Here is a 27,719-nt window from a genome sequence, read left to right as displayed (position 1 = left end):
AATTTAATTTGAAATATTTTTATTGATTTCTATAGTTAAAATAAAATCTATGATTCACGACTATATTTTATCTATTTATTGAATAAATAAACTAACAATGAAAATATATAAGTAAATATAACATACACCTAAGTGAAGGCAGTTGAGACTAATACAATTTTGGTTAGTCTGTGTTATATTCTGTGGAGTGTCTGTTAGTGTCTTAAGAAAATGAGATGAGCCAGAATAAAAAATAATGAAAGAGTACAGAGTCAAATAAATTGGAACCTTCAAAAATACCATTAAGAAGCTTAGTGATTAACACGAGGTCTGAAGCATTCAGGCAAGAAGACAGTGATGGAATATTATGAATTGGATAGATTAGAATGTAGTAATGTGATTGATTGATGTTTAGTTATCGATTAAAAATTAGACTAATATATACTATTTATATATTGTTGAATTGAAAAAATTACATAAATGTAGATTAATATAAATTCAAATAATAAGAGCCCTTGACACGAGAAACTAGTTAGCTATTTTAGACCAACCAAATAATACCTAACTAGAAATATATAATATAATATCAAATGTCAGTGTTCACACAAGATAACGATAATGCATCATTTCACTGAGTCGTAAATCGTAATTATCATCTCGAGTAATAATCCAACTAACCTATCCAAAAAATGTCTTACAAGTTGAAGCTCTAATAATAAATAAAATAATTATAACAAATTAATGAAAGCTATTTAAATGCATGAATATGGTGCGAAATAAAAAATGCAATTGATGCAACCGGAATTAAAGTAGACGTGCTAAGACAATTATTAAAATTAGCGATTATTCGGGTAAGGGAGGAGATATATAGGTGTAAAGTATCACTATTTTTGGTATTTAATTTTTCTGCTATAAAATCAACAAATACATCAATGCATAAAAATAGTAAAAATATAATTATAAATTTAATATTCGAATAATAGTATAATAATATGATGAATAGGAAAGTAACTTACATATTCTATTATTTATGGATGAAATAATATTATTTTTATATAATATGATATGGCGCTTAAAATGAGTCAAAAATAATATTAAATTAGTATAAAATGTACGTATATACAATATAAATATATATATTTCTAGTTTATTTTTTATTTTATCTAAATCTCACAGTCATAGTTGGCTATATAAGTGAGTAAATCAACTAAAATCATTATGTGCAATTTCTATGTTAATTTTACGCAATTTTATTGTTCGTAAATATATAGGTAAATATATATATATATATTATTGGCATGTAGGAAAATTTTTTCCATATGTTGCAGTTTTCTATTTTTTTTTAGTCCATTAAACTATTAATTATATAGATAACACATCAACGTATTACATGTCATGCGATAAATACATATTTTATACGTAGGTACGTATTATACTTATAGTATGACGAAGAATAAATAGTTTTAGGATGAAAAATATCAGACTACTTAAACGTCGTGACTCTAAATAAATAAAGTCATTCACTCGATTGAATATCATAAGTACCTATAACTACTCCGTTATTTACTACGTCTGTAGTTCACCCCAGTCTTCTTTGATCATGTCAGACGCTTTTTCCGCGATCATGATCGTCGGGGCGTTGGTGTGAGCCGCCGGTATTTCCGGCATGATCGACGCGTCCACTACTCTCAAACCTTGGACTCCGTGCACGCGCAATCTCGGGTCGACGACGGCCGTCGGGTCCGATTCCGGTCCCATTTTGCACGTACCGGATAGATGATAGATCGTGAACGATATCTGTCGGGCGGCACACTTCCAGTAGGCGTCCGTGTCGAACTCGAGTTGCACACAACCCGGAAACGGAGTGTCCAGAACTTTGGCGTCGAGTGACTTCATCGGGACGGTGAGCAACATCCGCTGCAACAGCCGGACTCCGGCCACGATCACGTCCAAGTCGGTCTCGTCGGCGAAATAGTTGGGGTCGATTAGCGGGTGGTGAAACGGATTGGCGTCCCTCAGCCACACCCGACCTTTGCTCTTGGGACGCATCACCATCGGGAACACCAAGAACCCGTCCGTACCTTCGGTTGCCCTGTAAACGGCGTCATACACTTCCGGCCTCATGCCGCACAGCTTGGGCATGAGTTCGTGGGACGAGTACAGTCCCCCGACGAGCAGTAGCTCTAGATTGGCACGTCCGTCTGCCGAATCCGGTCTGTCCGCGTCCGTGAAGCTCAGAGCTTCGGGACCGCCCGGCACGGTGTAGATGCCTTTGTGGTTCTGTAAAAAATCGTACAGGATATTTGGATCGTCGAACACCTTGTGCAGCCTTATCGACACGGTGTCGTTCACCGTCACCGCCAGACCTCCTAGTGACACGTGGTCCATCAGGTTTTCGCCGACCGGCAAGTCTTTCACCAACGGTATCCGGTTGTCCGCCAAGTGTTGCTTCGGACCGATACCGGACAACATGAGCAACTGCGGAGTATTGATCGCTCCGCCCGAAACGATCACTTCCTTCCGGCAATACACTCTGGTTTTTTTCCCACCCCTGACAAACTCCACGCCGATCGCTTTTTTCGTCGATCCGTCGATCAGTATCCGCGTTACCATGCTGAGCTTTTTCACGTGCAGGTTTGATCTTTTTTTCGCCGGGAAAAGAAACGCCGTGTTCGTACTGTGACGGTAACCGTTTTTCATAGTTGTCTGAAATAATATTCGATAGTTATAAAATATATGATTTCATAGCGTTTGACCGAGTCTTAATGGTTATAAATCATATAATACTATTATAATCTTTATGTTTTCACTAAAATATTATACAAATATATTATTGAATTCAACTCATTAATACGAGCTTACGTATTTGCAAGTAACTCAACGTATAAAATATTGTTATTAAAAACGATTTGCGGTTTTACTGTAGCTGCTTTATTATTCTTAAATAGTTAGTTGGCGTTATTATTTTAACACGAGGTCAACTTCGTGTTATTACATATTATATTATAGTATATTATTAGTACAATTCTAGAATAGCGTTATTTTGATAATTGATTTAAAATATTATATAGTCATAATTTTTGTTTAAGTTTTTATAATATTGTAAATTACTTAAATGTGTTTGTAAAACTGTAATGTACACGGATACCACATTGATTCCAAATTACCTGTAAATAATTTATCCCGATTTGTTTTTCTCCGTTGACATCTATAACTGGAAGTCCTATTTGTGAGCCAGCTTCCACAAAAGCCTTTGCTATTGGGCTTTTGAATGGGACATTTGACACCGACAACAATCCGTTTCTTCCGTGATAACTAGGTTCAGCATGAGAAACGTTGGCATTTTCTGATTTAATAAAGTACTTGAAAACGCTGTTATAGTCCCAACCTTAAAAAACGTATCAAAAATTTAATTTTTTGAATTTTAGATTCTGAGTGAATCTATAAATGTATTGATTGTATAATGTGCATTTTTTGGGGTCTGTCGTTTATACGATAAATAGTCAATAAAATGTTTCAATTTTTAATTTTGATGGTGATTTTTAAGATAAAAAAATTGAATCATTTTTGTATTTTAAGAATATCAAAATTTAAAATTTTCAGTTTTTTTCAAAATAATCAAGTTAAGCAAAAAAAATTAGGAAAAATGGGAAATTTTTACGGAAATCCAGTTTTTGATAAAAAAAAGTTTTCATGTAAATCAAAAACAAATAACAATACCTTGATACTTAAAATTTTCACTAAATGTTTAAATGATCATCATGTTCTATACATTGTAGAAATTTAAAAATATTTATACTATTTTTGAGTTGTTTATAGACGTATACATTTTTATAAAAAATTAGTATCGGGACAAAAATGCTTGAAATTTTCATACAAATTTTCTATACAGATACAGTTCAAATTTTGATAAAATTTATCTAAATCATGAAAACTTGAAAAAAGTTTGAAGTTTGAATTTTATAAAAATTATAAATTTTATAAACAAATGTTAAAAATATAATGCGATGTTTCTTATAAGTTATTCATACCGAAATCAAAAATCTAAAAAAAATATATTAAAACATAATTTTTTTATACAATTTTAAGTTTAAATTTGACAGAATCTCATATTTTAACAATGTTACGTCATTATTTTGTTTTATAATTATATTATATATATATATATATATAATGATATTTTTAAATATAATGCTTCCAATAATAATTAATTCAACCTTTTATAGTATTAAACATAGTATAGTAAATAACTTTAATAGAAATTTCAAGAAATATACTTAGTGATTTTATATTAGGTAAACCATCTCTGTTTAGAACTGTTTTCAAAAACAATGATATATTATTGATGTAAAGTATAATATAACCATTACAGTAACCCACTAGATATGTATAATATAGTAAATATAATAAATTAATAAATATTAAGCGGTATCGACTTACTTACCTTTTTTGGTACTGGTCTTGTTGACCCCAGCACAGAAGACAATTCCCCCGCCATTCAGGTTTATTTGACACTTATATTTATCGTATTTTCGATGTTATAATCAATAATCAATTATTTTTATAAAAATGTAAGAATAATAATACATATTATACATAAGAATTCAGGCGAGCAAAATAAATATTATAATATATTATTAATAAATAAATCGTAATACGTAGGTATAATAAAAAATAAAAAATTATGTAGGTGACCAAAACTGCCATGTCCAAAATTTTCTTTAAATGGATCGTGGCGGGAGAATTGCCTTTTGGGAGGATGTCGACTAGACCAGTATCCCTTTTATTTTAATATGAATTTACAATTTGTAAATTTACCTGTATTACCCATATCTGCCCAATCGTCATAATCCTTTCTGTTACCACGTGTATATATCATGTAATTTAGTATACTACTACCACCCATGACTTTTCCCCTTGGAAATTTGCACCGATTGCCCTCGAAACCTAAAAAAATCGGGAAAATCAAACTTTATTGTTGCCAATGTGGCAAGGTATATAAAACTTACTTTATATTCACGCCCAAATATGCTGTCTCAGTCTTATACACACGTAACATGGTTAAATACTGTTTGGCGGGTTATGACTTTACTTCCTCGATATACATCAGAAATAATATAATTATGAATCGTGTAGAGATGAATTTTATCTGTGTCGTGGCTGATTCTTTTAATAGAAGTAACTATTTTTTTTTTTAATTAATTAAATGAAAATACCTAAAATTCTTAAACCGATAACTTAATTATATTTATGTTATCACATTAACTAAGACTTTATAACACAGATAAAGTTCTTCTCAATTTGATTTAAAATTTTGGTAATTTCGATACAAATATCGAGGAAGTAAATCATCCCCACACAACAATTTTAAATATGCTACGGATGCATAAAACAGAAAAACGTATACGGGTTTGGCATCCTCTTAATTGAATACAAAATATTATTTGATTGTATAAATTACCTAGGCACGAATTGTTCATTGGCACCGTCTTGTATTTCCAATTGATCGAAGAAAACTGTAAAAACGGAGCGGCCAGTGGTACGTCCATTATATGGGTGGCGTGTTGTCCAGCTTCGATCAATAGTACCTTCCATTTTTTAACCTACCCATAGTACGTAAAAGTGTATTATTTATTATATGATTTTGCAGCATAAGATTCTATAGCCTATAAGTGAACTAGATATTTGTTCTGGTTTTTACTGATCCAAATTCTATAGACTTTAAAGATTATAATAAATCATAAATGTTTAAGTTTTTAACGCACTTCTATAACGTAATCATGATTCTATTAAATTTATTAGATTTTCAAAACTATATTATTATTTTTTTATTATTATTAATTGATTAGGTAATTATTATTTTTTATAAAACTCAAATATCATATAATGTTCCTACTCTAACTTTTTAATAAATATTTTGTTGATTGTAGCATTGAAAATTCGATAAAAATGGAAACCGATGGTGGCTTAGTACAAATCTTGGGGTGGGAGGGAAGGTTAAACAAATCTTAGTAGGAGGTTTATAAAATAATTAACAATTTTTAAACGTCTTAAAAAAATTAAACATACATATATTTAAAGCACTCATACATAAATAATAATAAATAATAAAACTCACAGTGCAAATTCTATATTTTCTTGTATTTTTTTCCGTGTTTAATAAAACGGTTGATTACCTACTCAGGATTGACATGCATATTTTCATGTATATTAAGTAATACTAAACCGGTTAGTTTATTTCAGCATTAGAGTTTCGCAAATAGTTCTTTTTAAAGACGAACATTTTGTTTCGAGCGTTACGGTCGACACCAGTCAAGTCATTAAAACTTTTATTAAAAATGAAATTTTGGGAAAAAGTTTTAGTTATAGTTAGAATATGCTCCAAGGGAAATGAAAGTATTCATAACCAGAGTCAAATGAAAATTGTAATTTATATCATAATATACTCCTATAATGAATAAAAATTGTTAATATACCCACTTATTTTTTTGGTAATTTGGCGCCTTCCAATCAAGACTTCCGGAGCAAGGGCCCCGTTTATGAAATTTAAATAATATTATTTTTTTTATAAAAAAAAACAAAAATTAAAATTTCACTAAAATTGTACAATATTTGAATAATAGGTATGTACCTACCTAGTTAAATAATATTATGCTTCTCAATGTTAAAATAAACAAAATATGTAAATGAATGGTTCTTTTTACAAAATGTATAATGTATATATATAAAAAATTCAAAATTTTATAAATTTCCAACATGTCAATAATAATACCCTTGCTATATTTATGATATATATATATATAATATATGTGTGTGTGTATATATAATATACATTAAAACATACGAATATTTCAGATACTCACTTCAGACAGTCTGCTCGCCACTACTGATCCGGCACTTCCAGCACCGACAATGATAAAATCGTATTCTGGAAGTACATTTGCTTGGTCAATAGTTTCTTTTGATTCCCATTCCAGAGTTTCTCCTAAAAATTTCAGTGCCGATTCGAATAGCGGCGGATAGTTTGACGACGACGGTGAATTTTGGGCGATGACTACCGATGAGCACTTCAATAACAATAATAAAACAACGACTGTCCGTGCCTGGAACTGTAACGAAGCGGAAACCATCATAATATATTTTTGCGAATAAATGATTTCGAATGTTGCTCGATCGTTCCAACGACTATTGCACCGCAGGGCGTACGACCGACGAGCATTGGCTTTTAAACGTGACTTCGCGGTAAATATAAATTAAATCAACGAAATTCACAGCAGCCGTGCACAACGATCCTTAAATTGTACTGTTATTTACACTTGTAGTCGTTGAACTGTAGGATATAAACAGGTGGTCGTGTTGTAAGTCTACCTATAGGATGTAAAAAAAACCGATATTAACCTATGGTAACCTCACTCATTACCAATGGTACGGGTCTCGAAGGTCAGTCTACTCATAACTCGTTTCTTGTTTTTTTTTTTTTTTTTTTTTGCTTGCTCGATATTCTCAGGATAAAAATTTAAAACGAAAACGAAAATCATTAATTTTACAGTAAGATTATCCCCATTTGGTTTTTTTTTAAAAATCTATTCGACTTCGTATATTTGTAAAGACTTTAATATTTAGAACGACTATATTATATTATATGAGTATTGAAGACTATTACAATCTTATTGCTTAATATATATTAATATATAAATATATACTTTTTATGTGGACTAAATTTTCAGTATTTACGAGCACTAACGGTTTAATAAATTGCAAGCTTATGAATTAAATTGTGATCAAATTGGTTGTCATTAACAAATATGTATGAAGATTGAAGATATATTTTTTAAAGCGACGAGCAAAAATAAAATTATAGGTAATTCACTAATACGAGTGAGTACTACGAGGAGTATTGATATTTGGTATCTAAAAATGTATAATTTAGTTAAATTATCGTTCAATAACCTTTCAGATTTGTCTGGGTACATTATTTTTAGTACGTCCAGTTTTATGTTGTAGTTTCCGATTGCTTAAATAAGATAGGTTTTTAATTATTATAATATTCAATGGTAAATACAATTTCAATTCAACATTCAACAGTATAAAAAAAATATATTCTGCCATGTTATACCTCTTACTGTTACAATATATAGAATTGTGATATGTTAGACGCTGTCTGAAGGTTTATACAAAATATACGATTTTCACGTAAATTAGTAGGTACCAACGCGCATTATTGCTGTTGCAGAACACAACATGAAATATTAATAATTTTTATGTATTGGAGGTTTATGTAGATACGCATTAATAATAATTATTATTGTGAGAAAATTCTAAAATATTTCAGATTTTCCTTAAAATTACCCGTAAAAATCTACAAATAGTTACTTATGGAATCTGCTTAAAGAGAAGGTTAGATTTTTTGATATACTTTCAATGATCTAATAAAAAATTTGTATTCATTAACCTTTTAGTAAGATATGTAGAAAAAAATATTACGTTTACCACTTATAATAAACATTATATAGAATTGAAAAAAAATTTTCTTTTTTCAAATAATTTTTGAAGAAATATTCTCTTAAATAATTTAGAATAGAAGCTAATAAATTGTGCCTACACATAAATACATTCAAAGTAGTAATCACCAAACGGACACCGGGAAGCAAAATAAACTAATTTTTCACGTCATGATAATGTAGTCTAAAATCACAAAAAAACATAAAATACACTCTAACAGTTATAACTTATAAACATCGATTTTATAATATTATAATTTAAAAAGTTATACAAGTGGATACCATTCTGTTACATAACAAGGTTATAAGTGACTCACTATTATGAGAGTGTTAAATTTGAATTTGATTATGTGTTTTACGACTATCTATTCTGTACAGTGTACACGGACACAAAACAAAAACACATCTTCATAAAATCAATATATTCATTGATCCGTTCAGAATCTAAAATACATTATTATTTACTATTAATTAATTCGTGTTAACAATTTCCTAAAATCGAAAAAAACCTTCAATTTTTTTTTTTTTATTATTATTATTAAATATTCACTATGATGTCTTCTAACTCTACGGAGTGTTTCTCAGGAGTAACGAGAACTTAAAAAGGAAGGCACAAAGTAATATTATATTATTTTAACTAATTGATGGTTAGATTTAGTTTACAATTTTAAAATATTTACTTTAACACAATATTGAACGAATTAAATAATAATATTTTTTAGATTATATTTTAAATTATTTAGTATTATAATTATAATATGAGTATAAAATTAAATAAGTTATTCTGTTTCTTTTAACAAACAAATTTAATTATAAAAATATAATAATCCGTAGAATATAGATAAGATCGATTTTTTTTTTTTTTATTATATGGGTATAATATTTAAGGCAGATCATGTAAACTGGCTTAATAGGTGATGACTTAAAAATATCAATAAACTTAAATAAAACAACTTCATCGTAATATAATTTTAAATTTCAATAAAAAATGTTAAGTATTAAATCGTTTATTTAACACTAAATCTATCTATGATTAAGTTGCATAATTTAAAATGATGTGATATTAAGCTCCTAATAATTACCCTCTTATGTCTGATTGAAATTCAATACCATCATACCTAAAATCAGAAAATTTATATTCTATTAAAGTGTAAACTATTCTTAAACCAAAATTGAAAACCAATATCATCACGATACATAATAATATAATAATTACGAATGTAAATGAAATTATCCGTAGGTATATAAAAATAATATTTATTTACACTATTACACACTATTCCACTAAAAAAATAAATAAACAAAATGTTAATTTTACGTTATAGGTGCCACTTTTTGACAATAAAAAAAAATATATATATATATATATAGGTGTCCTGTTAGGATTTACCCATTGCGATATCTCCTGAAATAATGAAGATATCATAATTCTATTTTTTTTTTTCAAAAAACTCACAAAAACAATAACTACAAGTATTTTATATTTTACTTTACTATAATATTTAAAACAATTTTTTTTATTTTTTATTTTTTTTTATTTTCTTATGAAAAATCTAAATTAGCCATTTAACAGAATTTATTTTTCTGGAAATTTTGATATTTCAAAATTTTATTTTCATAAACATTGTGATTTTTAATATTGTTTCAAGAATAATTGTGAATTATTTAATACCATAATATCAGTGATATCAAACATATGGCAAATGTTGGCAAACGTTCTCAGTATACTAAAAAAAAAATATTAAAAATCAAGAATGTGTTTATGAAAAGTAAATTTTGAAATGTCAAAAGTATCAAATTTTTATTGAATAAAATAAATTTAATCCACTTAATGAAAATGTCGGTCAAAAAAATTGTCTATAGAATGTAGTAAAACGTAATTTTCAATAAAAGGATATATTATTTCATTATGTCATTAAGTTGATATGACATATATTTAATTTTGATTAAGTATAGCGGGTGACCTCATTAATTATTTCAACAATTATTGATAAAATACGTCGTGGGAAATCGGTAATTATTTGATATTAGTCATATCGGTTAATATACACACAAAATCATAGACTGGGCAGAATTTTCTAAGTTATTTGTACACTAAGCAATCGCGTGATTCGCGTCTATACAAAAATAATAAATATATATATACAGGATATAACAACACATGTGCTCATGTATAATTTTTTGTGTCGTTAACTGCCACGACTATACGCCCCAGTCTTCTTTGATCATGTCGGACGCTTTTTCCGCGATCATGATCGTCGGTGCATTGGTGTGGGCCGCCGGCACTTCCGGCATGATCGACGCGTCCACCACTCTCAACCCTTGGACTCCGTGCACGCGTAATCTCGGGTCGACGACGGCCGTCGGGTCCGATTCCGGTCCCATCTTGCACGTACCGGACAGGTGATAGATCGTGAACGATATCTGTCGGGCGGCACACTTCCAGTAGGCGTCCGTGTCGAACACGTGTTGCCGGCACCCCGGAAACGGAGTGTCCAGGATTTTGGCGTCGAGTGACTTCATCGGACCGGTGCGCAACATCCGCTGCAACAGCCGGACTCCGGCCACGATCACATCCAAGTCGGTCTCGTCGGCGAAATAGTTGGGGTCGATTAGCGGGTGGTGAAACGGATTGGCGTCCCTCAGCCACACCCGACCTTTGCTCTTGGGACGCATCACCATCGGCAGCACCATAAACCCGTTCATAACGTCGGTTTCCCGGTAAACGGCGTTATACACTTCGGACGTCATGCCACACAGCTTGGGCAGGAGTTCGTAGGACGAGTACAGTCCTGTGACGAGCAGCAGCTCGAGGTTGGTACGTCCGTCTGTCGAATTCGGTCTGTCCGCGTCCGCAAAGATCAGAGCTTCGGTGCCGCCCGGTATGGTGTAGACGCCGTTGTGGTTCTGCAAAAGGTCGTTCAGGTTATTTGGATCGTCGATTACTTTCTGCAGCCTTATCGACACGGTGTCGTTCACCGTCACCGCTAGACCTCCCAGTGACACGTGGTCCATCAGGTTTTCGCCGACCGGCAAGTCTTTCACCAACGGGATCCGGTTGTCCGCCAAGTGTTGCTTCGGACCGATACCGGATAGCATGAGCAGCTGCGGCGAGTTTATGGAACCTCCGGAAACGATCACTTCTTTCCTCGCGAACACTCTATATTTCATACGTTTTGAAACAAACTCCACTCCGATCGCCCTTTTCGTCACTTCGTCTATCAGTATCCGGGTTACTGTGCTGAGCTTTTTCACGTGCAGGTTTGGTCTTTTTTTCGCTGGGAACAGAAACGCAGTGTTCGTGCTCCAACGACGACCGTTTTTCATGGTGGTCTTAAAAAAAAACGAAATATATTTTTACGTGATCATGACATGATACTTTATAGTTACAATAAAGTTTTAGTAACAGCTATGTAAAATATTAAAATTATAATATGCCCAACTTCCTTAAAATTAAAATTACAAAACAATGAAATCGCGTGCTGACTTCTATTTTGTCTGTTACCGAATTACGTGATGTATTATTATATTTTTTGCATACAATGATAAATAATTTAATTTAAATTTAAACATCACACTAATTACAGTATTCTTTGACCAACATGACACTTATTGTATAGCAAAGCGGTTCCCACTTGCCACCTTTTCTTTTTTTTTTTTAATAATCTCTTAAATCTGTTGTCTTAGATGAAATATGATTGAGGTTTATCTATACAGACGATATATAATGATTTTAACATAGAATTATTTAAAAAAAAATTTTTTAATTGTATATATTATATAATATTTTATACTTTAGTAGGTATCATTGGCATGTATTTATTACAACAGTACCTAATAGATAATATATGCCGTAAATTGAAGGTACTTCCTTGTTTTTGTTTTTTGTTTTCCTTAACCATTATTTATATAGTTTTTCAGCTTTTTTGTCTATTTAATACAATTGTATATTGTAATTTAATATAATTATGTTAATATATAGGTAATACATAATTTCAAAAATATGCGTATTACTTTATTACATATTATATTACTTAGATCAGCGATTCTCAACCCATAGGCTGCAGCATGATACTGGATCGTGAACTATACAATATTAAATATATATTATATGTATATGAATACGTATATAGTTGTGCTATTATAAAGTGGGCCTCAACATTTTTTATTTAAAAATTTGATGGTCCGCACAACTAAAAAGGTTGGGAACCGCTAACTTAGATTATTGGAGTATGGCTAAAAACAGAAATAGTAATTCTTCGAGTATCGGCTATTTTAAAAATCTTTAATAATCATTAACTAAAACTAACGACCTAGTAAAATCATTAATCATGTCTATCACAGTACTCACATCTCACTTATTATTTATTAATATATAAATACTATATAAGAGTATAAGCTATAATTTAAATAATAATGTTTATACTGAGCGTGTTTCAGTACCTAATTGATATTATAACACTCAGTGAATTTCAAACCGATTCAATTTGTTTCTATATAATTTTTTCAATTACCTAAGTAAAAATTATTATAAACTAGTAAACATTAAAATCAGATTCTATTGACATTAAAGACAATAACAATACACATATAATATACATAAAATATGTTTATCACATTTTTTGTGATATGAAGTTGATGTAATACCTAAAATAATTTAATAACACTTAAAAATAAAAAATATTAAAATTGAGTTAAATTTCTAGTATGCTAAAATTAAATTTCTCATAAAACTGGTCTTAAGTATAGTACCGTTAGAATATAAATTAATAAATATTTCTTAATTTTTTAGTACATGTCTACAAAAAAACACAATTTTTATTTAATTTGTATAAGTATTGATACAATATATACCTATTGTATAATATAATCAATAGTAAAATATTCCAAAACTTAACATTTAAGGTATTTTTTATTATCTAATCCGGCTTGTAATTAAAAATAATACTATTTTATTATTTAACTATAGAAGTTAAAATAATGATTGAATTTTTAAATCAATAAAAATAAACAAATAATTAAAAATTAATATTGGTGAAATAAAGATACCATAGGTATTATAATCTGAACCTAAGTATAAACACTATAAACGAGAAAAAACTATGGCAGATATAATAATATTATGTATTTAAAGTTTCTATATTAATTAAAACATACTCTATAAGTCTCAAATCAGTTAAATTTATTTTTAATTATTTTTTTCGGTTAGAACAATATTTTTATAATTATTTCAACAAATTAAAACAATATTGTGAAAATACGTAGGCAATAACAATTCACACATGTACATTGTTTTGTTTTAGAATATTGTTAAAAAACGTCTTAAACTAGTAGTAATTATTTGTTATTAATAGATTATAAGTATTGAAATAAATTTTAATTTTATCGAGGAACAAAATCAATTATTCGGGAAACCAATAGCAAATATAGTACTTTTAAGATTCAAGTATAAATAAATACTTATTTTTTTTTACCCTTATAATAATATCATGTCATATTCATCATAAATTTATAGAAAAACAACATAAATTTTGTTCAAATAAAATTGAATCCAAATGAGACGAAACATGTTATTAATGGTTATATGAGAAGTATATTTATAAAAATTTATAAACACCTTAAATTATTATTATGTATTAGTATGTACACTTTATAGCACTTTATGGTCGAAATAAGTAATAAACTAATAATTATATAAGACAGAAAAACAGCTCCACAATTTGCAAACAACTATCCACGAGGTCAAGCCCCGTGGGTTAAACGTGGTTTTAAAACTTAAAAGCACTCAACTTCATTTAAAATGTTTTACATATTATATTATTTTACCTGTAAATGTAGAATTATAACATTGACTTCTTTTAATACCTGTAAATAATTGACTCCGATTTGTTTTTCCCCGTTAACATCTGCAACGGGAAGTCCTATTTGTGATCCAGCTTCAACGAAAGCCTTCGCTATTGGCGTCCTATAAGGGACTTCGGTCACTGATAACAATCCATTTTGGCCATGATAATCCGATTCAGCTTGAGACATGTTGGCGTTTTCCGATTTGATAAAATATTTCAAAATACTGCCATAGTCCCAACCTTAAAATAACATTTTCATTAATGAGTTTTTAACTCGATCTCGGCGAAATAATCGTATATTATAATATTATTGAAATTCAATTTGTAAATTTACCTGTATTACCCATATCTGCCCAATCATCATAATCCTTTCTGTTTCCACGTGTATATATCATGTAATTTAATATGCTACTGCCACCCATGACTTTGCCCCTTGGAAATTTGCACCGACTGCCCTCGAAACCTAAGAATCAGAAAAATCAAACTTTATTATTGCCAATGTATAGACAACTTTATTTATATTTTAAGCACCACTATACCTACATATTATGTTGTCTCTGTCTTATACACGCGTAACATAGTTTAAAACAGTTTTACGAGAGATGACTTTACTTCCTCAATATACATCAGAAATACTAATATTATAAATCGTAATATGATGAATTTCATCTGTTGTAGCGTTAAAAAATTTTTGATAGAAGTTACCAATTATTTTTAATAATTAAATGAAAAAAACTTATCTTAAAGTTCTCAAACCGATAACTTTAATTGGATTCGTGCTATCACAATAACTAAAACTTAATAACACAAATAAAGTTCTTCTTAATGTGATTTAAAATTTTGGTGATTTCAATATATATATATATATATATCGAGAGAGTAAATTCATTACCCCACACAATACAGTTTTTAACTATGCTACGAGTCTATAAAACACAGACAACGCATACGGGTTTGGTGTCCTCTTAATTGAATATAAAATATTAATTTATTGTACAATTACCTAGGCACGAATTGTTCATTTTCACCGTCTTGTAGTTCCAATTGATTGAGGAAAATTGCCATAGCGGAGCAATCAATGGTATGTCCATTAGATGGGTGGCGTGTTGTCCAGCTTCGATCAACAGCACTTGCCAATTTTTTATCTGATCGTCACAAACGCCATAAGATCCACCATCGTCGGAAGAATAATAATAGTTTAATAAGTTTTAATTCTCTTTATAATTGTTTTTATTTTTTTTAAGTAAAAACATCGAAACCTTATTAATTTAAACGTTACTATATTTTCAGTAGGCAAACTCACTTCGGACAATCGACTCGCCACTACCGAACCCGCACTTCCGGCACCGACGACGATGAAATCGTACTCCGAAAGAACTCTTTCTCGGTTGATGGGTTCATGTGACTCCCATTCAATAGTTTCACCTAAGTACTTGAGCCCAGATTCGAACAATGGAGGAAATCTACTACTACTTGTTGTTGTAAATCTACGTTCGAATGAAACTATAAATAAATACAATGATATTCGGATATGAATCGATAGTGAAATTGTTTTTAGAAATTTCATTTTTTTTTTTTAAAAAAAAAAAGAATTGTAAGCAACACTAATTTATTTTATGATTAATCGTATTTTTATAGATGCGTTGGTACTTAGTATGCTTATCGAAAAATAATATAATTTACTACATAGTTTTTAAGATCACTGTAATCTGTATGAATTATGTAAATCACAAATTAAGTTATACGTATGACATTTTTCTTTAAACATAGTCTGCCTGCGTCTGAATTTACACTGAGACACAATTCAATTTTAAATTTCACAGTGGTCACAATATAAAGAATTTACAAGTGAAGGTCGTGCTGATAAAGAAATAGTGTATTAATAAACATATATTTTTTTCATTTTTATTTTAAGTCTTTTTATACCTTCTGTTACGTATTAATTATTTATTTAAATTATCCAAAATAATTAGTATTTATAAATATTTTCTAATAAGAACGTAGGTTATAACTAAAGACCGGATTTTACATAAAATTCATGTTGCTATTTTCAACATCATATACATGCACTCAATGAGTTTCCACAAATCATTACTTGATTGATTAAATATCAAAATTTTAAAGTGCATATTTTTACATATTTTTGCATATTTTAATAAAAATCCGTACAAATAAACACCTAACGATCCAAAAAGGTATTGAGCAAAAAAAAAATCGATTATAGATACGTTTATATAATATTTATATCAAATATTCTACGTTTCAAATAATATTCCGACACAAAAAATATACCTAGGTTACTATTAATTTTCATACGTTATATTGTTTTTCCAATTAACATACTAGGTACATTAAATTATTGTACTTTTTTCCTGTTTGTATCAGTATATCAATAATGTATCTAATATTTAATTTTAATAAAATATTTTTTAAATATATCTATGATTAAAAATTAAATTATAATTTAACAAATTACATTTTTGTATTACATATTTGTTATATAATTATACACCTTAGTTTTTTTGTTTATGAAAATTTAATCTTTATTAAGCAATAATAGAAGTTAATAGTTATATTTGTCATATATCTATTTACTTTTATAAATTAGTTCAGTAAAAATATCGGAAAATAACTAATGATTTTTTTAACCTGACCTGCTTAAAACCCATTTTAATACAAATTTATATCTAAGTTATATACTTTATAATTGTAAATATCTAAATATAACTTGTAAACAGTGACGTATAATTATAAAAATTCGGCATTAACGCGATAAACTTATAGGGCTTTTCTGTTTTTCGAAATAAATTTTAAAGAAAAATTAAGTTTATTCGTACATTATCTTTAATGGTGTATTTTATAAGAGTTTAAATTTTACTTTGAGAGGTTTTAAATTCCAAAAATTGTAAATAATCTGCATAATGTAAATCATTTTTGCTTCTATTATCATTGTTTTTTTTAAATTTCAACACAAATATTTTTTTGTTTATGACATCAAAATAAATAGTATTCAGAAAGGCCCTCTAAACTTAGACCCCTGCATTCCCGTATTTACGTCACTGCTTGTAAATGTGCCACTTATAGAGTGTATATAATATAACATATTTAGGTACACACCTTGATCATACACTTCAATTTGTTGAACATTAGAAATTATTATTTTACTTATTAATAAATAATAATAATACTTCAACTTATATATTTACATAATAATAATAAGATATTTTTTTTTCTACAAGGATATTAAAATCAATTGAGTTTGTTCTAACTGTTCTTAGTTTGATCAGAAATTACGACTAATAATCTATCAATATTTAATTTAAAAATATTGTATAGGTATATATATTTATATATTAATGAAATATTAAGGTGAGTATATTATGTTGTTATAATTTTATATAATAATGGTTAATAATAACATTATAGTTTAGTAGTTATTATTACGACCTTTTATTATGTTGAACACCAAAGAGAACAAAAATATTCAAGATATTAAGTTTAATTTTAACGGTATTTAATGTAATGATATAGTTTCATGAAAATTTCAATGTAACTCAAGATGACAAAAAATTCAAGAAACCTATGTTTAACATTTTAAGAATTTTCAGTATTATGTTAATTCTATAAAACACATTGTATATTTATAACAGATCTATATTTAAGAAATAATTCATTAATCAACACCATTGTTGCAATACTTCATAGGTTACAAATAAAAATAATACTTCAGTTAATACTACTAGTACCTAAGTATACTACTAGTTTTAGTAGATTATATAACACATACTTAACATAGTTATACACATTTTATGTTATCCTTTCCGTTTTTCACTGAAATTTTTTTTCTATTTTAAGTAAAGTTTTTACATTTAAAATTGAATTAAAGCTATTTTTCGTTAGTTTTTATTATCATTTAAAAAATACAGTAAAATAAAGTATTAAAAAAATACAGTATTTTAAACGAATATTTTTTCTTCAATTTATTTTTGTGGGTAACAAAAAAATTAAAATCAAGAACTAATCATTGATCTAAAATCTAAAATCTAAATTTTATGAAATAATAGTTAATTTACGGGTGAATGTAAATTTACTATTTAGTATTTTATAACAGTAAATAGTAGGTAAATTACAAATTTTTTTCCAATAAAATTTGTCAAATAATAAAATATGATTAAATTATAAAAACTGTAGTATTTTATTTAAGAGTTTTAATACATCTATTGGCTGTTCATAGTATTTTGTTATATCATTTTTAATTGTTGTCAAGGCGATATTCTAAGAAGTGTATCATAGAGACAATTTTTGATTCACTTACTGTTCATACTCGCTAGGTATCTAAACAATTTTCTGTACAAAAAGTTTTGTAATACCTAAATTGTATTTTCTATATAAATATAAATTTGTATTTATATTTCAAGTCAAAATATACGTAAAATATACGTATAATTATGGATCCAACCAGTTCAAATGATGTTGAATATGATCTATATCATCAGGATGTGTCGCCAGTATTGTCAACGGACGAAACATCAACTTTTGATATTGAAAGTCCCGGTACTGCGAAGACAAATGTCGAGGTGGCGGTTCCGGTGGTTTATCCAGGTGAGGAGCCGACGTTGAAACCGGCGCATTCTACGGAGCTGATGACGGAAGCCATCAGTTTCGTAGAACCAGACCCCAATGCGCCGGTTGATACTCCAACTTGTGAAGTTGAAATGCCCGGTCTCGAGTCGGACAATATTGAGGTGGCGAAGTCGGCGGTGTGCCCTGCAGAAGAAGAGACGTTGTCACTGGCGCATTCCACGGAGCTGATGACGATGGAAGTCATCAGTTTCGTGGAAGCGGATACTAATGCGCCGGTTGAAACTTCGACTTGTGTTATTGAAACATTCGGTCCCAACATGGAAAATGTTGCGGTGGCTGCACCGCCCACGGTGGTGAGCCTCACGGAAGTACAGGCATTGTCGTCAGGCGAGAAAAAAAGTGACAAACAAACATCTATAATTGACCAAGACAATATTGAGGTGGCGAAGTCGGCGGTGTGCCCCGCAGAAGAAGAGACGTTGTCACTGGCGCATTCCACGGAGCTGATGACGACGGAAGTCATCAGTTTCGTGGAAGCGGATACTAATGCGCCGGTTGAAACTTCGAATTGTGTTATTGAAACATTCGGTCCCAACATAGAAAATGTTGCGGTGGCTGCACCGCCCGCGGTGGTGAGCCTCACGGAAGTACAGGCATTGTCGTCAGGCGAGAAAAAAAGTGACAAACAAACATCTATAATTGACAAGGACAAGACGGTTCCGTTGGAAAAGAAAAAGAGTCGATTCTTGTCGGCCCTGCGGAGAGGTCTCCGCAGGGTCTTCAAGACCATCTGCTGTTGTGGGTGCAGTGCGGCGTCATCAGGCGAGGAAGATTATAAAGATGAATTCACTCACGAAATCGAAGAATTTAATGAGAGATTGTCAGTTTAAGGAAAACTTAACTCTTATTCATCGAGACTATTACCGGTCAAATTAGATTTTAAACAAATTCAGCTAAGTATGGCGGTAGAACGGATGTCCGTTACACCGTGCGGCGCGGTCTACGCTGCGACCGGTTGCGAGACGTTCTTGCAACCGGCCGCAGCGTTTCCGGGCTAATCGGTGTGCGGCATCGGCGGCCGGCAGTTCGAACTCGACCTGCGGGGCACTTAGGCGAAAACGACATATCGGACACACGAACAAGTGCGGTGGTATTCACCCCGAGTTTTCGCCTAGGAATCCCGTCGGCCGAGCACGGGCGGCCGGCCGCCATCCGTTCCTGCCAGTCCATACTTTTTCATAATATTAGTTTTTTAAGTATTTTCATTTTTTAAGTATTTTCATTCATTTATTAAAAAATGAAAATTTCCTTTGTTATACCATAAAATAATATATTAATAAAAATGTTTGTGTACACAAAATAAACTTTGTTTTTCATATTTTAATCGTTTATTAATATTCTAAGACTCATAAATATATAATTCATAAATTTTAAAACCCACATTATTTGTCAGTTTGTCAATCTGAGAAAAATTTGTAGTGTGCATCTATAAAAAAAATATTGAAAAAAGCATTTTTTTGGAAATTAGTTACTATAAATGTTGGTATGTTAATTGAAAAATAACTGACCTCACTGTTATATTTTTAAAAATTAATTAAATTTTTTTCTCTATAAATTACTTAAGTCTACTGTGAATGAAACGATTTTTGATATTTGTTATAATTCAAAAAGTATAAGTCGTAGATACTTGAAAATTTTACCAGTTATTTAGATTGGCATTTTATTTACTTGATTTAATTTTCAAAATATTTGGAGTTTTTTTGAGCTATTTATAGACAACTGAAATTTTCAATTTTTCTGTAAATTTTTTTTTGAAGTGTCGATAAAATTTTTTTGGCCCTATCAAAATACTTGAAAATTTTATACAAAGTTCCTCATATGTTATTCTTATAGTGATTAAAAAATTATAAGAATACATAGGCATAATATTTTTTTTTTATTAACATTTGAAGTTCAGATATTGAAAAAATTCGTTAAAATCATGAATATTTGCAAATTATTCTGTAATTAAAATTTATAAAAAATTTATTATCTGTACTAAGTATCATCAGATTAGAAATTGCCTAACTGATACTCCTTAAATATAAACCATTGCAAGTCCTTAGGTTATTAAATTTTGTCTAGGATTAGTGTACTTCTAGACCAATCACGATTTTTTAAGAGAAAACAAGTGAAATAAAATAAATTTTTAATTATATATTATTATAATCCTACTATACATTATAGATTTTCTTATATACAAATATATTATTAGGGACTTTAACTAGATACTACTCTTATCTTGACAATTATATGGTTGGGTAAGACTTTGCGTGTGTATTACTAAAATTCATAGGTGGTCACCTATCCAGGAACTACTATCGAAATCGCTAGCTTAACATCATGCAACTAGAGCGTTAAATGCGCCACGCCAGGCTCCAATAGTTATTCTAATATAATTAATAATTACATAATTTAATACAAATACACAAGTTATTATTTTATACACGTGTATTACTTCATTCGAGTATATGATGGATATAAACAAATATTGAGAATTTCCGGGTTTGAACAACCTTGTAAAATTATAACTTAATAATTAGTATAAAAAATATGACCAATTACAATCATCTAATTAGAATACTCTTTAGCGCAGTATCATCTAACAACATATCAGATTATAATATAACCGAGTGCATTTATTAATATAAAATGAATTACGGCGTAACGTGTGTAGGAATGTAGGTTAAACGATTCCTTCTCATAGTTATTCTGGACATAGGAAAAATAATTTAAATATTTGCAAAGTGTTATTGAAGATAATATAACTTATAGTTTTCAGTATTAAAATAATAACAATCTAGCAACTATATATTAACAGTACCAGTAGTAACACACTAAAATATAAATAGCATTTAAAACATAAATTTTCCATACCTCCATTGGTTTCAATATATTTACATATTTTTTCTAAAGCAAGTGTTGCTTCATTACTTCTAATTGTGCAGGGTTCTATTAATTCTTCTTCGTTATCACAATTCAATATATCGGAGATGATATCGTCTTAAACATATATTACTACATGTATTTAGTTTAAATTTTGGATAAGAAAATTCAAGATATAGAAATCTTGTTTTATTAATTTTCGAGTTGACAAGATTATTTTAACATTAAGTGTTATTGTTATTTGAAGGAGAATTTTATTTATTCGAGATATCGAGAATTTCGAGTTACCAAGGTTCAAGTTACCCATAGTCGACTGTATATAACTTTTTATGTATTTATAATAAAACAAACCTCCTGTAACTTAATTTTTTTTTTTTTTGTGTTCATAAATAGTATGTCAAATAATTAAAAATTATGAAATTTTATTATTTAACTATAAAAATTAAATTATTAATATAAGTATTTTTAGCTATTTTTTTGTTTCCACGGTTTTAAAAAAACCAGATTTTAAAATTTAAAAGTACACTATTTCATTTAAAATGTTTAACGTACCTATATTACATAATTATTAAAAATGTAAAAGTACAACATTGACTTCTTTTGATACCTGTAAATAATTGATTCCAATTTGTTTTTCGCCATTGACATTTATAACGGGAAGTCCTATGTATGATCCAGTTTCAACAGAAGCCTTCGCTATTGGCGTTTTATAAGGGACGTCGGTCACTGATAACAATTCATTTTTTCCATGATAACCCGAATCAGCCAGAGACAAGTTGACGTTTTCCGATTTGATAAAATACTTCAAAATACTGCCATATAGTCCCAACCTTAAAAAACATTTTCATTTATGAGTTTTTAAACTCGATCTAATCGAGATAATCGTATATTACAATTTATAATGTTATTGAAATGCAATTTGTAAATTTACCTGTATTACCCATATCTGCCCAATCGTCATAATCCTTTCTGTTTCCACGTGTATATATCATGTAATTTAATATGCTACTGCCGCCCATGACTTTGCCCCTTGGAAAGTAGCATTGATTGCCCTCGAAACCTAAAAATCGGGAAAATTAAGCATTAATTTAAAATATATAAATATAGCTTATACTCTATACTAATTTTGAATACAAAATATTATTTGATCGTATAAATTATCTATGCACGAATTGTTCATTGGCACCGTTCTGTAGTTCCTATTGATTGAAGAAAATTGTCAAAGCGGAGCAGCCAATAGTACATCCATTAGATGGGTGGCGTGTTGTGCAGCTTCGATCAACAGCACCTGCTATTTTTTGATCTGATCGTCACGAACGCCATAAGAAACACCATTGTCGAAAAATAATAATAGTTTAAACGTTTAGTGAAGTTTTATTTTTTTTAACAAAAACCCCTAAACTACATCAATTACATTTTAATGTTACTCTATTTTCGATACACCCACTTCGAACAATCGACTCGCCACTACCGTTCCCTCACTTCCGGCGCCGGTGACGATGAAATCGTATTCTGGAAGAACTTTTTCCCGGTTGATGGGTTCACGTGACTCCCATTTAAAAGTTTCAGCTAAATACTAGAGCCCAGATTCGAATAATGGAGGAAATTCAGCACTACTCGTTGTAAACCTACATTCAATTGATAATGAAACTAAAAATAAATAAAATGATATTTGTATATGATTTGATAATGAAATCATTATTTTTAAACTTCACACTTCCTTTTAATTATTTATTAATCGTGTACATTACTATTATATATTAAAGTATGATAAATAGACGGACAAGTTAGTTAATTTGATTGAAAAAATAATATATTTTATAACACAATACGAGGATCACTACAGGAAAGAATCACCTCTTATATCTAAAATTTTTCTATGAACATAGCATGACTATTCTCGAATAAGAACTAAAGTGATATGAACAGATGAACTAAGGTGTTCATATCAATTATTTTACTATGTTGTTCCTTGCTATTATATAATTTCATAAAATTGAAGGTAAACCGAATAAAACCAATTCTACTTAATTGTGCATCTAATGGTTGTCAACATACTGCACTACTACAGTTCTTTTAAAATTTTTGACTTTGTGCATTGTTTTTATAATTTTGTAATGAAAACAATTTCAAAAATAATTTTAAATGTAAAAAGTTAATTAATAATTCAGACATTTTAGAAAATTATACTATTGTGTGTAGGAAATGAAGATTTTGTAAAAAATTTTTCCTTATTATAGAAAATATTTTTTATAAATAGTTCATACTAAAACTAAAAAGTTGAATACATCAGCCTAATAGACATTTGATAATGAAGTTTTAGACTAAATTAAACGATAAACAACGATGGTTATTATTTTCTTATAATTTAAAAAAAAATTCTTACAAAAATATTGATAATAAAATAAATCACTATCAATATCTAAAAATATATTAGAAAATGTACTTAATGAATAATGATAGAGCGTGATAAATTATCATCGCTCGGAATTATGTTTCATGTACATATTATGTTATTATTTATTACAAGTTTAAAACATTCATCACAGTATGACCTATACACAGAAAAACAATACCTAACTACTCACCTAAATTTTTTACTTTTTCTACATAATTTTGAAAAATATTGGGTATTTTCTGCTTTAACCTCTTTAAAATACCAACTTAAAGTTTGATTCCGATGCATTTTTGTACTTTGTATCGTCTTTTTAAATATATATATAAAATGTTGTAACATTTGCTAGAAGCTTTGTTATAAATTGTTAACGGAGATTATTTTTACCAATATTCTTTTTCGGATCAGTACCTATTAGACAACAAACCGTCCAGAACTGCACTGAAAAGACTACAGACGAGTAATAACATTATTTATAATATATACATAAAACTAGCAGAAAATTAAATTCAGATAAATATATTTAAATTTACAGTCTGATGCTTTTATTCAATAGTATATTGTGTGGTAAAAGCGGGTAGTTATATAGCTATTACTCAATTTATGGGACGAGTTGTTTATTACATTATTATTTTAGTTTTTTTTTATTTTTGCTGATTAAAACCCAAGTTTTATGTTTATAAATGATAAACGGCTTATTTATATATTTTTCCAACATTTCAACTGACATTGAAAATAACATTTTAAGCGCACTCGTGGTAAAAATTGTTTGATCATAATTGATAATCATAATAATAGATATAATTACGAAAATAAATTCAATGATCACATATTCACATAACACATTAAAATTTTAATGATGTTGTCATCTTCATGAATTTTAATGACCCGCAGTATTATGAGTACTAGCTTACATTATTTTTAATCATTTTAACCTATACAGAATACTGACATACTAAATTAATGTTACACTAAAACAAGAAATGCAATATAATAATTATCATAAAGCCAAAATAACTGTGACAAATTATTCTGAAAGTAAGAAATGGAATTGGCATGTATACATTGAAAGCACAAGCAAATTCCATAAGAACTCGCGTATTGTTTTACACAAAAAGTCGAAATAATTATAGTTATACAATTGCAATATTGTAAAATATGCCTGTAAGAATACAATAATATAAGTATATATAATAATTAACGATCGATTTAAACGCATTAGACACTGCAAATACGAAAATAATATCATTCTGTACCGCGCATCTAATTAAACAAGTAATAATCGGCGTCGGTCGTCCACCAAAAGTTCGGACATCCGACGTTGAACGCGTATTCGAGACATCGCCGACTGATGAACAGGCGGTCGGTGTAGTCTCTGTCCCAGGGACATCCGTTTTGGTGGGCGTACACGAGACACGCCAGTTGGTCCAGCATGGCCGCCAGAAAACACGTGTGTTCGTCCCACGGACATCCGTATTCGTGGGCATACTTCAGACAGTCGAGGTGTCCGCCCGCCGCGGCGTCGGCGCACGTCAGCTCGTGCCACGGACATCCGTTCTCTCGCGCGTACCTGAGACAGTGCAAGTGACCGGCGCCGGCCGCCTTGGTGCACGTCCGTTCGTCCCACGGGCACGCGTTTTCGTGCATGTACATCAAGCAGTCCAGGTGTCCGCCCAGGGCCGCCACCGAGGGCGTGGACGCGTCCCAGGGGCAGCCGATCTCGTGGGCCAACCTCAGACAGTCGACGTGCCCGTGGCCGGCGGCCGTCGCGCACACGGTGGCCGCGGCGGCAAACACGCGACCGCGCCTCACCGCCTTCCGGTACATGTGCCGCCTGTCGCCGTGCGGGTCGAAACCGCCTCCTTCGGCGTTCGCCTTCAAGATTTCGAACAGCGTCGAGCAACACGGCCGCAAGTCGACGGCCGGAAGCGTAGGGCAATCCGTCCGGTACGCGTGCCGCTGCGCCTCGTTGCACGCTCGGTACGCCGACTTGAACAGGCTGGGCACGGCGTACCGTCCGGTCTCGGCAGCAGTCGCCATCGTCGTCCTCTCGCGGCGGTCCGAGACGTTCGCGTCAAAACTAAAAACGACGGACGACGAGCGTCCTCGTTGACATTATATTGTTGTACAAGTCCCCACTCGTGTACGGTTGCAGGTTGAGAGGGTCGTAATATGTGTACTGCGGGCCGAAGACCGTAACTCGAAACTCGAAAGCGAAAAATATCGTGACAAGAACAATCGTGTGTAGATAAACAAAGAATGTTCGTGATTATAAGCGAAATCCAAAAACATATTATGCGTTATTGCGCACGTGAAAATAAAAAAAAATTCTTATTTCTTATATATGGTCGTGCTCGAAAGTGTCGATTGTCCACCCGGAAGTATATAATCAAACATATATTATATCGATAATAAAATAATTGATAAAGCGCGACGCATAGGTAGTCAATAATTTTTCTAATATATAGGAAAAGCGTGGCTATAGAAATACTGTATATGTACGCATAATAATATAATACATATTATCGCACGATTAAAGTACGTACACCGGTAAAGCTATACGCTATAAGGCTTAGGTATATACATTTTAGATTATTAATAATATGGAATACCTATCTCAAAATTTGATGTGAAAGCTCACGAAATGCCGTTTTTTGAAAAAATCACATAATGTACAATACTTAGTGAAGGAGTAAATTTTCAAATTCAAACTTAAACATATACGTTCTAATGCGATGACTAATGAATGTACATGCACAAAAAAGTAAAAAAATCAAAATTATAATTTGACTAAAGTAGACACCAAAACCACTTGTCGTTTTTTTCTAAAAAAATTAGATTTTCGTATTTTTAACACTGTAAATTAATTCCATTCATTATACAAACGCACTATACACCTTAAGGGAAATACGTAGTATCTTTTATATTAAAATATTATGAAATATCTTAAAATCTAATATATGAAAGGTCACAAAATACAGTTTTTTTGAAAAAATCACATTATGTACAATACTTGGTGAAGGAGTAAGTTTTCAAATTCAAAATTTCACATAAATGATCTAATTTGATGACTAATGAATGTACATGCACAAAAAAATCAAAATTATAATTTGACTAAAGTAGACACCAAAACCACTTGTCGGGTTTTTCTAAAAAAATTAGTTTTTCGTATTTTTAACACTGTAAATTAACTGCATTAATTTTACTAACGCACTATACACCTTAAGGGAACGTCGCAGAATCATTTAGAAGTAGAAGTATAAGCTATATATTGCTGCAAAATCTCGATTCAACCGACCATCCTCGGTAAATGTCAAAAATTTGAAGTCTTACTAAATGTTTATGGTAAATACCTAGGATATATGTTTTTAGTTTTACACAGTTATTATATGGTTAACTTTGGAATGATTATTGTACGCGTGTACAATTAATATGAAGCAAATCTTAGGATATATCATATATGACAACCATTAACCAACTTTGGTTTAA

The 27,719-nt window shown here is 30.2% G+C and overlaps 3 protein-coding genes across 5 annotated transcripts; all 3 read right to left on the bottom strand.

Annotated features, from left to right (window-relative positions):
• On the bottom strand, positions 1-23,558 carry LOC114124178 (glucose dehydrogenase [FAD, quinone]-like). 3 transcript variants are annotated; one of them, XM_050200523.1, is made up of 5 exons: positions 23,250-23,558; positions 22,970-23,138; positions 22,767-22,895; positions 3,147-3,367; positions 1-2,685 (listed from the first exon to the last, which is right to left on the bottom strand). In XM_050200523.1, the coding sequence occupies exons 2-5, from the start codon at positions 23,013-23,015 to the stop codon at positions 1,546-1,548; spliced, it is 1,536 nt and encodes a 511-aa protein (XP_050056480.1). In that variant the 5' UTR covers positions 23,016-23,138; positions 23,250-23,558; the 3' UTR covers positions 1-1,545. The 3 variants fall into 3 exon arrangements, with proteins under 3 accessions (XP_050056480.1, XP_050056479.1, XP_050056478.1); XM_050200522.1 differs by having other exon boundaries at positions 23,283-23,558; XM_050200521.1 differs by lacking the exons at positions 22,767-22,895; positions 22,970-23,138; positions 23,250-23,558 and adding exons at positions 4,798-4,926; positions 5,441-5,582; positions 6,843-7,613 and having other exon boundaries at positions 39-2,685.
• Positions 9,724-16,314, bottom strand: LOC114119414 (glucose dehydrogenase [FAD, quinone]-like). Its single transcript, XM_027980963.2, has 5 exons — positions 15,630-16,314; positions 15,330-15,471; positions 14,661-14,789; positions 14,346-14,566; positions 9,724-11,813 (listed from the first exon to the last, which is right to left on the bottom strand). The coding sequence occupies exons 1-5, from the start codon at positions 15,891-15,893 to the stop codon at positions 10,683-10,685; spliced, it is 1,887 nt and encodes a 628-aa protein (XP_027836764.2). The 5' UTR covers positions 15,894-16,314; the 3' UTR covers positions 9,724-10,682.
• Positions 23,559-24,134: 576 nt separating the features above from the next.
• On the bottom strand, positions 24,135-27,179 carry LOC126550359 (uncharacterized). Its single transcript, XM_050201742.1, has one exon. It carries the CDS (start codon positions 26,268-26,270, stop codon positions 25,494-25,496), a length of 777 nt encoding a protein of 258 aa, XP_050057699.1. The 5' UTR covers positions 26,271-27,179; the 3' UTR covers positions 24,135-25,493.
• Positions 27,180-27,719: the final 540 nt, after the last annotated feature.

Source organism: Aphis gossypii, chromosome 2, assembly GCF_020184175.1.
Source record: "Aphis gossypii isolate Hap1 chromosome 2, ASM2018417v2, whole genome shotgun sequence".
Classification (NCBI taxonomy): Eukaryota; Metazoa; Arthropoda; class Insecta; order Hemiptera; family Aphididae; genus Aphis; species Aphis gossypii.
Note: the sequence above shows the minus strand (reverse complement) of the source record. Positions and strands in the feature narration are given on the sequence as shown.